The sequence below is a fragment of the Notolepis coatsorum genome (assembly GCF_963971535.1).
Source record: "Notolepis coatsorum genome assembly, chromosome: 5".
NCBI lineage: Eukaryota > Metazoa > Chordata > Actinopteri > Aulopiformes > Paralepididae > Notolepis > Notolepis coatsorum.
In genome coordinates, this window is record NC_140169.1 from 66,254,478 (window position 1) to 66,271,083 (window position 16,606).

General features: G+C 48.4%; 1 protein-coding gene across 1 annotated transcript in view; it reads left to right on the forward strand.

The window, feature by feature from the left end:
* Window positions 1–1,612: 1,612 nt before the first annotated feature.
* LOC311229290 (UDP-glucuronosyltransferase-like) overlaps window positions 1,613–16,606 on the forward strand; it is a 29,457-nt gene continuing 14,463 nt past the window's right edge. Inside the window, exon 1 of the mRNA XM_084315363.1 lies at window positions 1,613–2,501. Within this exon, the coding sequence (XP_084171489.1) occupies window positions 1,638–2,501 (864 nt within the window). The 5' untranslated portion in view covers window positions 1,613–1,637. The remainder of the gene's footprint in view (window positions 2,502–16,606) is intronic.

The following is a 16,606-nucleotide window of genomic DNA, read 5'->3' on the forward strand; positions in this document are numbered from 1 at the left end:
AGAGAGGGCGGGACCAAAGTTAATGGGACAGATTTTGCACGAAACATGAGATAATCCAAGCTCTGTTGCGTGGCCACCGCTTGCAGTCGACGGAATGACCTCTACGTTAATTTATGCAGGAATACGGCTGAAACAAGAATTCTCCCTCTGTACACACAGGGATACAAAGGGCTGCATGTGTAATTTTGAGTCTCAATTTGACTCTAAACACCAGTGATAAGCAGGCTTTCAATCAGCCTTCAAACTCATTCATAACTCTGCTTTACTGCTATAGCTATATAATAATAATAATAATAATAATAATAATAATAATAATAATAATAATAATAATAATAATAATAATAATAATAATAATAATAATAATAATAATAATAATAATAATAATAATAATAATAATAATAATAATAATAATAATAATAATAATAATAATAATAATAATAATAATAATAATAATAATAATAATAATAATAATAATATAGCTATATAATAATAATAATAATAATAATAATAATAATAATAATAATAATAATAATAATAATAATAATAATAATAATAATAATAATAATAATAATAATAATAATAATAATAATAATAATAATAATAATAATAATAATAATAATAATATTATCAATGTGCACAGGTTAAATGTGCCATCCTCACTCTCTCACACACACACACACACACACACACACACACACACACACACACACACACACACACACACACACACACACACACACACACACACACACACACACACACACACACACACACACACACACACGCACGCACACACGCACACGAGGAGATCCTTTGTCCAGACAATACATACAATCTGCTCTGGCTTGTAGCATCTTGCCACATTTCTTCAATAAATGTCTTTGTTTGTACCATCGTGTGCCTCTGTCTCAGGAAACCCTAAAAGAGCCACTTCATGTCGCCTGTAGCGTGATCTACTGTAGTGCCACAGCGGTATATCTGACAATCCAGTGAGGATCTGGAGTGAAATGTCTGTTAATATCAGTTGGCACAACCCATTATGAGAATTGAAGAGAGAGTTGAAGAGAGAATTGAAGAGAGAATGGGAATATTCTAATATGCTAACTTGTTCTTTAGTTCCTATGGGGGCTGGGGGGGGGGGGGGGTGAGTCATAGTACTTGCCTGTAAAATGTTACTGCACACGTTGTGTAATGAAATACGGGGAAAGTGATTCCAGCCACTGTAGGTCTCTGCTGAAAACCTTTACCTCGAGAGTCTAACCCGGATGAATAAAGCTATACACGGATACATATATAAAGAGATGATGTCAAGGTTCTATGATAATAACAGCCATAAGAGAATGATTAACTGGAGACAACACAACCACTAGACTTTACCCCCAAACTCCACAGGGAGGCCCGCTGCACTTCCTGACTTCCCACGGTTATGTAACGGCCCGCCCCCACAGCGGCTCGCAGGCCGGCCCCCTTCTTTACGGTCCGCCCCCACAGCGGCTCGCAGGCCGGCCCCCTTCTTTACGGTCCGCCCCCACAGCGGCTCACAGGCCGGCCCCTCTTCTTTACAACAAGCCTCTCCTCGCTCTTGGGGAGGAAGTGTCTCCTTCCACAACCACAGGCTTGCTGTGCAGAGAGGAGGTATGGGCCGGGGGGTGTGGGTTGTTCCTGTGCTGGGGCTGCTGCTGCTGGCCGCCTGGCTGTGCGCGGGGCCCGTGGAGGGGGGGAGGGTCCTGGTCATGCCTGTGGACGGGAGCCACTGGCTCAGCATGAGGATCCTGGTGAGAGAGCTGGCCCGGCGGGGCCACCACGTGGTGATCCTGATGCCCGAGACCAGCATCCTGATCCAGGGCTCCGGCGGCGTCCGCACCGAGGTGTTCCGGGTCCCCTACACCGCGGCCCAGCTGGCCGCCAACATGGACGCGCTGAAGGAGAGCGTGTTCACCAAGACCCCGCGGCTCATGGACCTGTTCGTCAACGTGGAGCGGCTGATCAACTTCACGTCGATGCAGGTGCGCGGCTGCGAGGCACTGCTGTACGACCCGGCGCTCATGGAGAGGCTGCGCGGCCAGGGCTTCGACCTGGTGCTGACGGACCCCTTCCTGCCCTGCGGCTCCATCCTGGCGGAGACCTTCTCCATCCCCGCCGTCTACTTCCTCCGCGGCATCCCCTGTGCGCTGGACGAGCGGGCCGCCCAGTGCCCCAGGCCTCTGTCCTCCGTGCCCCGCTTGTACTCGGGCAACACCGACCGGATGGACTTCCTCCACAGGGTCCGGAACGCGCTGATGGAGGTGGTGGAGTCGTACCTCTGCCGCGTCATGTACGCCAGCTTCGACGAGCTGACCGGCAGGTACCTGGGGGCGGGCATGACCTACGGGGACCTGCTGGGTCACGGGGCCATCTGGCTGCTCCGGTACGACTTCACCTTCGAGTGGCCCAAGCCGCTCATGCCCAACATGGTCCTCATCGGCGGGGTGAACTGTGGAGAGAGGAGTCCACTCCCTGCGGTGAGTGTGTGTGTGTGTGTGTGTGTGTGTGTGTGTGTGTGTGTGTGTGTGTGTGTGTGTGTGTGTGTGTGTGTGTGTGTGTGTGTGTGTGTGGCGGGGGGGGAAATGTTTTTCCTATAGTACAAATTATTCAGATTCAAGCGAAAAGGTATTAGAGATTCTACAATTGAAAGTTTGGCCTCATGGTGGCGCTAGAGGAAAGGTCACAGGGTCACAACCAGAATCAATCCACCGATCAAATCGATTGGCCTTGTAGTTTGCGAGATATACAGTAGCCCGTGGACGGAGAGAGAAGGGCAGGGGGACTCACACACACACACACACACACACACACACACACACACACACACACACACACACACACACACACACACACACACACACACACACACACACACACACACACACACACACACACACACACACACACACACACACACACAACCGATCACATAATCCCCCTCCAGCCTGCATGGAAATCCGCTTACAGAAATGTTTGTTTTGTTAAATGTCGCACACACACACACACACACACACGGCACACACACACGCACACACACGCACACACACACACACACACACACACACACACACACACACACACACACACACACACACACACACACACACACACACACACACACACACACACACACACACACACACACACACACACACACACAGCTTTGGGATAGGGCTGGGCACATAGTTTAAATGTTTTATGCTCAAAAGTGAATAATTGAAAACCTTATTTCATTCCATTTCTGCCCAGTAATACACAGTAATACACAGTAATGTACAATAATATACAGTCATACACAGTAATGTACAGTAATACACAGTAATACACAGTAATGTACAATAATATACAGTCATACACAGTAATGTACAGTAATACACAGTAATACACAGTAATGTACAGTAATACACAGTAATACACAGTAATACACAGCAATGTACAGTAATACAGAGTAATACACAGTAATGCACAGTAATACACAGTAATACACAGTAATACACAGTAATGTACAATAATATACAGTCATACACAGTAATGTACAGTAATACACAGTAATACACAGTAATACACAGCAATGTACAGTAATACACAGTAATACACAGTAATGCACAGTAATACACAGTAATACACAGTAATACACAATAATACACAGTAATACACAGTAATACACAGTAATGTACAGTAATACACAGTAATACACAGTAATGTACAGTAATGCACAGTAATACACAGTAATGTACAGTAATACACAGTAATACACAGTAATACACAGTAATGGACAGTAATACACAGTAATACACAGTAATACACAGTAATGTACAGTAATACACAGTAATACACAGTAATACACAGTAATACACAATAATACACAGTAATACACAGTAATGTACAGTAATACACAGTAATACACAATAATACACAGTAATGTACAGTAATACACAGTAATGTACAGTAATACACAGTAATACACAGTAATACACAGTAATGTACAGTAATACACAGTAATGCACAGTAATACACAGTAATGTACAGTAATACACAGTAATACACAGTAATGCATAGTAATACACAGTCATGTACAGTAATACACAGTAATACACAGTAATACACAGCAATGTACAGTAATACACAGTAATACACAGTAATGCACAGTAATACACAGTAATACACAGTAATACACAATAATACACAGTAATACACAGTAATACACAGTAATGTACAGTAATACACAGTAATGCACAGTAATACACAGTAATACACAGTAATGCACAGTAATACACAGTAATGCACAGTAATACACAGTAATGTACAGTAATACACAGTAATACACAGTAATGCACAGTAATACACAGTAATGTACAGTAATACACAGTAATACACAGTAATACACAGTAATGCAGAGTAATACACAGTAATACACAGTAATACACAGTAATGGACAGTAATGTACAGTAATACACAGTAATGTACAATAATACACAGTAATACACAGTAATACACAATAATACACAGTAATACACAGTAATGTACAGTAATACACAGTAATACACAATAATACACAGTAATGTACAGTAATACACAGTAATGTACAGTAATACACAGTAATACACAGTATACACAGTAATGTACAGTAATACACAGTAATGCACAGTAATACACAGTAATGGACAGTAATACACAGTAATACACAGTAATGCATAGTAATACACAGTCATGTACAGTAATACACAGTGATACACAGTAATACACAGTAATGTACAGTAATACACAGTAATGCACAGTAATGTACAGTAATACACAGTAATACACAGTGATACACAGTAATGGACAGTAATACACAGTAATGCACAGTAATACACAGTAATACACAGTAATACACAGTAATACACAGTAATGGACAGTCATACACAGTAATGGACAGTAATACACAGTAATACACATTAATGTACAGTAATACACAGTAATACACAGTAATGTACAGTAATACACAGTAATTAACGTTAGTGGAAAATGAACCCGCCCATAGCCCCATACCCTACCCATGCTGATTGGTCCATGACTAGAAAGCAGGGATCTTTGATTAAACACCTGCTATCAGTAGAATAGACAGTCAGAAAAAAAGTTAGTTAGTTTTAGTACTTAAGTACATTTAAAAGCAGAAACCTTTTTACTTTTACTCAAGTGTGTTTTTAGCCAGATACTCCGACTTTTACTTGAGTGAGATCTTGAGACGGTACCCATACTTTCACTTAAGTATAATTTCTGGGTACTTTTTACACCCCTGGTTTCCAGGCTATAAATGATGAGATCTTTTGGGGAGGTGGGAAAATGCCAGTCAAGACCACGGTGGATGTTCTGATGATGTACTAGGAACTAGTAATTAGCTGGCATTGTGGTAAAACATAATGAAGGAGGGTGTCTCTCTAACAGCTCCTTTCTCCTCTACTGGAAACATTCAATGGCTTGAAACATGAGCCAGGAAAAAAGCTGCTTTCTGGACTCTGGCCATTGTAATCCTAGAGACAAACCGAGGGGGCCTGCTGTTACTAGCAAACACTCTGGCACAGGGTTTGTTACTGTTGTAAAAGCCCACGTAGCACCTGGGCCTTGGTTTGTGAAGCCAAGTGAGGTCAAGTTGAGTCAAATGTATTCATAAAGCACATTTAAAAACAACCCGTGTTGCTGCACAGACCAGGGCAGGTAGTACAGTCTAAATCTAAACAACAACAACAGCAACAACAACAACAACAACAACAACAACAACAACAACAACAACAACAACAACAACAACACCACCACCACCACCACCACCACCAACAACAACAACAACAACAACAACAACAACAACAACAACAACAACAGAAAGAGCTCACATAGTGTGGCAATTCCAGGTGTAGGGGTGGCAGAATAAACAACACACAGACAGGTTGCAGTTCCCAAAATCATGCTCTTTATTTTCTACTAAATAATAATCGCTTTCGGGCATTAATCTGTCGGCCGGGCGGCGTCTCCGCTCTGTGGCCTGTCGCTTTGCGCTGCTACGGGAGATTGAGAGGGGGCTCCTCGGCTCCATTAAGTCCCCCCTCCTCAACAGGCGCACTGCGCCGTGATTCGATAATCACTCCTGATGATCCTCTAGCGACAGGTGCGTCCGGAAGCGGACGCCCAAACATGGGCAGCGCCCAGCCATTGGGTCGCTACGTAACGTCAATCAATCACCAAGCCCAGGGGTGGCTTGGGGTTGCCACAGTACCCCCCCTCCAGCTCCGACCGTCGGGGAAGAGCGTCCGACGCCCAACAGGCATCCTTCCTGGAGAGGGCGTCTGCGTTGCCATGCGCCACCCCGGACCTGTGGATGACAGAAAAGTTAAATGACTGTAACTCCAGAAACCATCGAGTCACCCTGGCATTGGTCCCCTTTTTGTCTTGGCCATCCAGACGAGGGGAGCGTGATCCGTCACCAGCGTGAAGCGCCTCCCCAGCAGATAATAACGGAGCGTCTCCAGTGCCCACTTAATTGCCAGACCTTCGCGCTCCACTGCAGAATAGTTGCGCTCGTGTGGCAGTAGCTTCCTGCTCACAAATAAGATTGGATGTTCCTCACCCTCCAGATGCTGGGAGAGGACCGCCCCCAGTCCCACCTCTGATGTATCTGTCTGTACCGTCATCTCCTTATCGAAGTTCGGGGAGACCAGCACCGGTCCCGAACAGAGGGCCGTCCTGAGGTCCTCGAACGCCGCCTCCGCCTCCGGTGTCCACTTCACCGTGAACGGCCGCCACGCCTGGGTCAGATCTGTGAGGGGAGCAGCGCGAGCAGCAAAGTTAGAGATAAACCTCCTATAATAGCTTGCTAGCCCATTAAATGTCCTGACCTGCTTCTTGGTTAAAGGGCGAGGCCACTCCCTTATTGCATCAATTTTCCTTTTCTGTGGTTTTACATTGCCCCGGCCTATTGTGAACCCCAGGTACTCTGCCTCTTCTAGTCCCAGTCTGCATTTGTTTGGGTTGGTGGTGAGACCCGCCTCCCGGAGTGCACCTAACACCACCCTCACCTTTTGGAGGTGGGAGTCCCAATCTGACGAATGAATGATTATGCCGTCGAGATATGCGGCTGCATAGTCCCGATGGGGCCGTAGTACTCTGTCCATCAGCCTCTGAAAGGTAGATGGCGCCCCATGCAGCCCGTCTGGGGTGGAGAAAGCTGTCTTCTCCCTCGAGGCGGGGGACAGAGGGACTTGCCAATAACCCTTCGTTAAATCTAGTGTTGTGATGAACCTGGCCTGGCCCAGTCTATCGATGAGCTCATCCACTCTAGGCATGGGATAGGCATCAAACTTCGAAATGTCATTAAGCTTCCTGAAATCATTACAGAATCTGGTTGTTGAGTCGGGTTTCGGCACTAAAACAATAGGACTAGACCACCCGCTATGAGACTCTTCAATTACTCCCATCTCCAGCATGACCCGCACTTCTCTTCTTACGCCCTCTCTTTTTGCCTCTGGGATACGATAGGGCTTCAGCTTTACCTTGTCTCCCGGGCTGGTGATAATGTGGTGCTGGGCCAATGTGGTGCGGCCCGGCGTGGCCGAAAACACGTCCCGGTTCTGTTGGACCAGCTCCCGAAGCTCCTGCCGTTGGGTCGGGGACAATTGTTCCCCGATGGGAACATCGGCCGCCTCTGCCACCTGCTGCGCCAAAGGGGGGAGAGGGGGGGGCGAGAGCAACACATCCCGGGCATGCCATTTCTTTAACAGGTTAACATGGTATAACTGTCGATGCTTCCTACGGTCGGGCTGGTGGACCTTGTAGTTGACGGGACCCACTTTTCCGATTATGCCATTTGGCTAGGAATTTACACTCTGCTGTCGGAACCAGTACGAGGACCCGGTCCCCCACATTAAACTCCCATGGCTGTGCACCCCGGTCATAAATGCGCTTCTGTGCATCTTGGGCCTGTTGCATATGTTCTCTCACCACCGGCCAGAGCGCCTTCATCCTGTCTCTCATCACCTGCACATGCTCTATGAGAGACCGGTGGGGCGACGGCTGTTCCTCCCAAATCTCCTTTGCGATGTCCAGGAGACCCCGCGGCTTACGGGCGTAGAGCAGCTCAAATGGCGAGAAGCCAGTGGAAGCCTGTCGGACCTCACGCACAGAGAACATCAGAAAGGGCAACAACTGATCCCAATTCTTCCCATCCTTCTCCATCACCTTGCTTAGCATGCTTTTCAGTGTTTTGTTAAAACGTTCGCACAGCCCATCCGTCTGTGGATGGTATATGGAGGTTCGCAGCTGTTCCACTTTCATTAGTTTGCACATTTCTTTCATGACCCGCGGCATAAAGCACGAGCCCTGATCAGTGAGAATGGAGTCGGCAATTCCCACCCGACTAAACAGATGAAATAGCTCCCGTGCCACGATTTTGGCCGTCACCATGCGTAACGGGATGGCTTCGGGGTAACGTGTTGCATAGTCTATGATTACCAGTATATACTGGTGGCCTCGGGATGATTTGACTAGTGAGCCCACCACGTCGAGGGCAATTCTTGAGAACGGGGTCTCAATGATGGGCAATGGGATCAGAGGATTTTTATAGTGTACCTTTGGTGCTGCGCGTTGACACTCTGGGCAGATCCTGCAGTAGTCCTCTACCGCTCTCTTCATGCCCGGCCAATGGAAACGCTCCTTTATGCGCTCCATGGTTTTGTCCACGCCCAGGTGCGCTCCGAGGATATGCTAATGCGCTAGCTGGAGTACAGTGGGAATAAAGAATTTTGGCACCAGCAATAGTTCTTTAACCTCATCATTCTTTTTTACGACTTGGTACAGCAGCTGTCTTTTTATTGCAAAGTGAGGATATAACAGGTTACTCACCCCCTCCACTGGATTTCCATCCACGGTTTTGATATTCGCACGGGCCTGCGTTAGGTTTGGGTCTTCCAGCTGGGGCTTTCCAAACTGACCCGCCAGGTCCCTCCCCACCTCGTCCACCTGGGGGAACTCCGCAAATGGGTCCTCGTCGCCGCTATCCGTCTCGGGGCCCGCTTGGGGCTCCGGCGCGTCTTCACCCACATCTGATGCAGTCTCAGTCTCACTCCCTGTTACATTCAGAGTACACACCTTCGGCTGACGTAATCCTTTCCTCTTCCTCGGTTTACCCATGGAGGGTGGGGTGCGTGGGGAGATGACGGCTGAGCACAGCTGACAATACAGGGGGCAGTCTCGTCCAATCAGCAGCGCTACCGGCAGGTTAGGTATCACGCCGGCCGTCATCGAGCAGACCCCCTTGGTGGTTGTCAGGGTGATCTGCGCTGTGGGATACAATTCTGTGTCTCCGTGAACACAGGACACGGACACTTGCGGAGCCTCTGCGTCGCAGTGTGCCAAATGGGGCTGAACCAGCGTTATGACGCTACCCGAGTCCAGGAGCGCTACTGCATCTTTGTCGTTGACGCGCACAGGTAAAAGTGTTGCTGATGTTTCCTTATGGGCCCAACAGGCTGCACCATAATTGCATGGTTTACCGCGGGGGTCTGAAGCTGCCACCGATGGCATGGACACATCCCGGCCTGGGCAGTTCCATGAGAGATGCCCTGGCTTGTCGCAGTCATAGCAGCGTCTTTGGTCCTGGTCAAACAGCGGCCTTTTTCGGGGTAGTTCGGGATCACCTGCATTCCCTACCCGGCCCCTTGGGCTGGGCTCGTCTGGACCCCTCCTCGTTCTTAGTCGCTCTGGCTTTTCCCCTCGGCCCCCTTTGAGTAACTCCTGTGTTACTTGGTGGGCCTCCACCATGTTCACTAGCTGCTCCACGGAGCGGGGATCCGCCTGCCTCGCCTGTTTCTTTGTGTCATAAGGGAGGGCTCTAACAAAGCAGTCCATAACAATACGTTCCAAGACCATGGGCCCTGCGGGGTCGGTCATTAGCCAGGCTCGGCTTATGCGGACTAAGTCGTGCATCTGGGAGCGCGGAGAGGCCTGTGCGTCATACACCCAGTCATGAAACCGCTGCGCACGGGACTGCAGACTATGGCCGTAGCGGGCCAAAATATCTTGCTTTAGCCGGGTGTAGTGATCGGCTTGCCCCGGTGGCAGGTCCTGGTAGGCCTTTTGCGCATTAGTCCAACCCCCCAGTCCTCCTCTGGCCAGCCCTCCCGGCCGGCGGTGCGCTCAAACGCTAGGCGATAGGCTTCTACATCCTCCTGCTCCGTCAGCTTGGGGATGAAGCGCCCGGGGTTAGGCCGTGTCCCTGTGAGCCCTTCGTCCCGCCCGTGAGAGGCCATCCGCTGGAGCTCCGCGTGGATCATCCCTGTCTGTTTCCTCTGTTCTTGTAGGGCCTCTTCATGCCGGGCCTGTTGTTCCAGGTTCGCCTGTACGAGCTGCTGCACCAGCGCGTCCATGCTTCTTTTCGTTATTATATATATATATTCGTTATTATATATTTTTTTTTCCTTTTATATATATATATTTTTTTTTCCTTTTATTCTTTTTTCTTTTTTTTTCTTTTTTCTATTTCTATAAAGTTTATCGTCATTTTTTCTGCACCCCTTATTGCCAGTAGACTATGCCCGCATTCTCCACCACTGTGGCAATTCCAGGTGTAGGGGTGGCAGAATAAACAACACACAGATAGGTTGCAGTTCCCAAAATCATGCTCTTTATTTTCTACTAAATAATAATCGCTTTCGGGCATTAATCTGTCGGCCGGGCGGCGTCTCCGCTCTGTGGCCTGTCGCCTTGCGCTGCTACGGGAGAGTGAGAGGGGGCTCCTCGGCTCCATTAAGTCCCCCCTCCTCAACAGGCACACCGCGCCGTGATTCGATAATCACTCCTGATGATCCTCTAGCGACAGGTGCGTCCGGAAGCGGACGCCCAAACATGGGCAGCGCCCAGCCATTAGGTCGCTACGTAACGTCCATCAATCACCAAGCCCAGGGGTGGCTTGGGGTTGCCACAATAGGCATCAATACACACAATAGTGCATAGGCACAAATCAACAGCGATTTCACAAATTGTCCGGCAGCGTGGCTACATGAATAGAGCTCTGGACTCGTGATTGGAAGATCACCAGTTCGAGCCCCGGTCATGGCCATTGTCGGAAAGTGGTGTTGTTGTCCAGCAGGGGGCACTCTGTCCTCTGGACTAGTCAGTAACAATGCCCCTGTTACGGTGATAGGGACGCGTGAATACTTTACCCAAGGCAGTTGTCCTTCCGCGTTCGGTTTGCGCGCCCTGATTGGCCTCTCAGCGCCCAATCACGTTAGCCCTACTATCGCCTAACTACTCGCTCGTACTACTATCACCGTGCATCAACACGACAAGACAGTTTGCATCACTTCCCACGGTTCTCGGCACTTATTCTACCGGTAGTGCGGTAGTTGTTGCCACGGGTCTTTGACTCTTTGGGTGAATACTTCATTGGCGGGGAAAAAGAACACTGATAGCGGGGTGTGGACCATCCCGCGAGCCGCAGACCACCGTCCCGCGAGCCCCAGAGGCTCCCCAGAGTCTGGGGCTCGCGGGGCGGTGGTCTGGGGCTCGCGGGACGGTGGTCTGGGGCTTGTGGGGCGGTGGTCTGGGGCTCACGGGACGGTGGTCTGGGGCTCGCGAGACGGTGGTCTGGGGCTCGTGGGACGGTCCATACCCCGCTATCAGTGTTTTTCTTCCCCGCCAATGAAGTATTCACCCAAAGACCCAATACCGACCGTGGCAACAACTACCGCACTACTGGTAGAATAAGTGTCAAGAACCGCGGGAAGTGATGCAAATGGTCTTGTCGTGTTTTGAACATTTATGTTGTGTTGATGGAATCACGTTAATATAGAGAGGATTGATATGAATTGGATAATGCAGGCTGTTAGTAGAGGCAGAACTAGCGAGCCGTTAATATAGACAGATACGATAGTCGATTGGGCGCTGAGAGGCCAATCAGGGCGCGCAAACCGAACGCGGAAGGACAACTGCCTTGGGTAAAGTATTCACGCGATAGGGACACTGTACAGCTGCGAGTGGCAGCCTTCGGATGAGATGCTAAACCGAGGTCCGGACTGAATTTGGTCGTTAAAGAACCCAGGGCGCCTATCGCAAAGACGTTCCTGGCCAAAGTCCCAATCAGGTCTCTGACATTGTGCAGCTTTACTCCCGCTGCTGGGGTGAAGGGATGGACAGGATGCCACTCAGTTGTAAAACGGTTTTAATTCTTTTCTCCAACAGGTTACAAACCTTGAAACAAAACACACATTCAATCAATAACTACCACAATAATACTATCATTCTTAAAACAAATCGCTTACACACATTCACTCACCAGTCCTCACTCGTTTCCCTTCGCTGCTGTCAAATTCCCCGCAACTTCTTGTTTACTGTTTCACTGACACCACGTGACGTATCTCGACCAATTACAGCCCACTCCTCGCTACGTCCCTGGATCACATGTGAATGAATACACCTCCATTCACAACTTTAACCAAGCATACAGTGCCTCCATACATCCGAAATGACAATATAATTATAACCATAGCTCAACTACCACTAATCAACATTCACATAAACGCACAGCATAAAAAACAACACAAAAAAAACATTACTTATTTACAAACGCAGACTAAAGTGCACCTAACCTCCACCACCACAATAGAAAGCTGCACACCTCCCACTTGGTATCCTGGTCTTTAGACCCAAGGAGACCACAACAGATAAACACTCTCCCTTGGTGGTGGACACAAGTCTGTTCAGAGTTGACTCAGGGAATGCTACTCCCTTTTTAGCTGCCAAACAAAGTTCTCGGAAGCGGCCCCAAGCTCCCATGCTTCGAGGACAGACCCTCTTTTTGAAGATGAAGAAATGCCCCTTCAAGGACAAAAATGTCACATATTTATTTTGTTACAGCTTGAGTTTGAGATGTAATGTCTTCCATTTATTCTGTGAAACTGAAATCTCAGTTCCATTGCTAACAGGCTGTTGTAGTTTCCAGCTGTTTCAGAGAGCTTCTGTGCTCATATTCCATTCTTCCCAACTGTGCTATTAGACCATTGTTCTCTTCAGCATGTTTCAGCCTTTCAATTGAGGCAGAATCCATGACATGGGCAATGGCTGCATCATTCTCCTTCAGCTGTTGACCGAGTCCAGCAAGTAATTCCTTTCTTTGACTTATTTGAACGTTGATGCAGTTGATTTGCTCATCTTTGGCTTGCAATTCATTGTGTAGACAATGATGTTTGTTAACTGCCTCTCTCACTTTATCTGACTCTTTATGGAACTGTACGTGGAGATGCTCCACTTTCCCCCTTTCCCCTTCAGGGCAGAGGCCCCTTCACACTCATCATGGTGGATCTTCTCTCTCTCCTCAAGACTGTACTCAGTCATTTGCAACTGTGCTGATACTTTATCCAATTCACTTTTTAAAGAATTAATCTCAGACTGATGACTTTCTTGTGACCGTTTCATCATAGTATGTAAAGAGGCCTTTTCTTCCTCTAATGCAACACATTTCTCAGCCATGGTTAGCGACAAAATTGACAAATCTTTATCAGCACACTCTTTGCTTGCATCAAGTGCTTGGCCTCCCACTCTGCTCTCTCTATGGCTCCACCTCGGATTCGCCACTTGTTCACCGCTCGGCGGACCCAGCTGATGGCCCCCCCACAGAGCTTGGCCAAGCTGCTGAACCTTACACACAGCCTCTCTGGCATTGGGCAACACCAGGGTCTCGAGCGCCAGACTCGAAACCTCACCAGATTGCTTGGGCTGACTTCTTTCACGCCTCCCACTTTGACCGGACTGAACCCATGGCTTGAGAGAGAAGCCTCCAGCGGGGAGGATATCTTCCACTCCTCTCGTGACCTTGTCCAGTTTCTGAGCCCTTTTTCTTTTGGTGTTTACCAGCTCGCAGGAGATCTCCTCCACCGTGATCGCTTTTGCTCTCATAGAGTGTGCAAAATGAGTCTTAGAGTTGTGGATTGACATCTCCATCTCCTCAAACAGATCAGGGTGCGTTCCCCCCACAGTCTTCCCTAGCGGGCCGTCCCACAGCACCAGATCTCCCACTCTCTTCATCCGCTGTGGAGCAAGCCGACCCTCCCGGTGGCTGATCAAGAGCTCGATCTTCTCTGGCCGGACCAGCTCCTCCGTTTTGACTTCTGGGAAGAATCTTTTAAGCTGCTTCGGGCTGACGACTCTGCCTGCTCGGGCGATTTCATCCAGGCCATAACAGACTATCTGGTGGGGACTCCATGTGTCCTCTGAAATACGCATCCTGACCTTGAGCAGGTACCTTTCTGTCTTGACTCTCACTTTCATCCCACCAACTCCATGCACAACCAACGTTATCTTCTCCCCTCTCAGTCTGAGTCTTTTGGCAGCTTGGTGGGTTATGTAGTTGGTGTCGGACGCAAGGTCTACTAGGGTCCCAATAGTTTGCCCTCCGTTTGTCATGACCTCCATGATCATCATAAGCACAGGATGCTCCCTCAGGCCATTTTTTCCACGGAGACTACCACCCTTACTGCTTGTGCTCATTGACACTGTTGTTTGGTTGGTGAATGCCCTTAAAATCTGGTCCGCTGCTTCGGGGGAGACGTTAGCAAGTGCCTTCTGTTGCTCTTCTGAGAGTGTTCCTGTGTTTACGCCGCTTGTTTCCACCCTTTGTCTTCCCATTCTCCTCTCCTCTCCTTTTTGCCCTCCTTCTGCAGAGCACATGAGGTAGTGGTGGTCGGAGGTCTCTCCCTTTTGGCAGCACTTCCTGCAAAGGAACCTGTCGCTGCATTCTCCATCCCTCTGATGGGATGTCAAACATCTCTGGCAGGCTTCATTCCTTTCGACGACGTCTCTCTTTTCAGCCAGACTGAGCGCTTTGAACCTTTTGCAGAAGAACATTTTGCCTCCGTGCTCCTCATCTCCACACACGCTGCATTCTTCTCCAGTCGCAACCATTCCTGTTGCTCGTGTGAACGTCTTCCACTCTGGCTTGCTTGGCTTCTCGAACACTTCTGAGGGTCTTAGCTGCACCAACGCCTCAAGGACTACTTCTTCATTTTTTAAGAATTTTAGGAGAGCGTCAAAGTGGCCTTCAGGGGTGACATTGTTCACAGGTGCAGCTTTAAAGGTGAGCCAGCTCCTCAGCTCACATTCAGGCAGTTTGCTTTCAATAGCTTTGATAACAAGTGGATTATTTATAGCTCCAATATTTCCTAAGTCTGTCAGGTCAGTAAGGGCCTTCTCAACAGCTTGGATGAGCTCTATTGTTTTTCTCGGCTGGTTACCTTTTGCCACCGGCAACTTCTCCAACTCTTCAATTATCTGAATGGCGATGGTGGTCTTATTCCCGAACCGGTTTTCAAGGACCCTAAACATATCATGAGCTGTGTCGTAGCTTGAGAGCCTAACGCCATTGATGATTCTCTCCTCCACACTGTCTAGGAGCTGGAATTTCTTTACTTCGGCTGACCCAGATGGATCTCCCTGTCGCTGGAGGTTTTCCCAGTCTCTTCGCCAACAGTGAAAGTCTCTCATGCAACCATTGAACTTTGGTAGCTGTATTGGGTGAAGGCGAACTCTCTGTATGGCTGCTGCTTGTGAGCCTCCCGCTTCCAGGCTTGCTATGCTAGCGCTGTGTGCTACCTCCCATGCTTTCCGCTGCGCCTTAGCCAGCTCGGCACGCTCTTCTGCGGCGGCCTCTGCCATTACCAACTGGATCTCAGCTGCCTTTTCTCTGGCATCTGCGGCCCTCTCCTCAGACCCAGCGCTAACTTCGGCTGCCTTTAGCCTGGTCTCGGCGGCTCTTCTTTCAGCCTCAGCGGCTCCTTTTTCAGCTTCTGCAATGTCGGAGGCGGCCTTTAGCCTGATTTCAATGGCTCTATCAGCCTGCTCTTTCTGGACCCTGCCGAATTCAACCACCCACCTTCGCCAGAGGTCAATTCTCTTGTCCTCCAGTACTTGCAGCTTTTTTCTAACCTCGCACGCAGCGCCTTCAGGGATCCACCCTTCCCAGACAGCTAGCAGACTTTCTGCCTTGGTGATGAGAGATTCCAAGAGTGTGACTTGTTCTTTACCATTTTCGTAGGTGATTGTTTCCAGGTTAACTTCTCCCGCACCTTCATAGCTTCTTTCTGCCCGTCCAATGGCTGCTTTTAGCTCGGTCTCTGCATATTTTGACCAAAGGTTGGAATGGATTGCCTGCTTCACCTCTTTTAATGTTGTATCACACTCTATGGTTACCCTCTCCAAGTCTGCTTTGGCTTTATCATCCACAGCCTCCATGTCGCCTGCTTCATCAATCAGACAGGCCTCACACACATAATTAGCTGCATGAAGCCTTTCTGCGTCCTCAGAAAGGGATTTCTACTCACTTTTCAATTCCTCTCGCAGCATAGTTGGCGCCATTCGCAAAATGCTGTTGGCCTTTCTTGTGAAAGCTGCCTTCACTTTGGCCCTCTCTTTCTTTAATTGATCCATTTTCATTTATTTTTATTTATTTATTATTTATTTGACCATAAAATAAATAATTGTAATAATAAATAACCTAATAAATAATAACCTAATTGAGCGTACCCGTAACTCCTTATCTACCTTGTGTCTTCCGCCCTCTCTA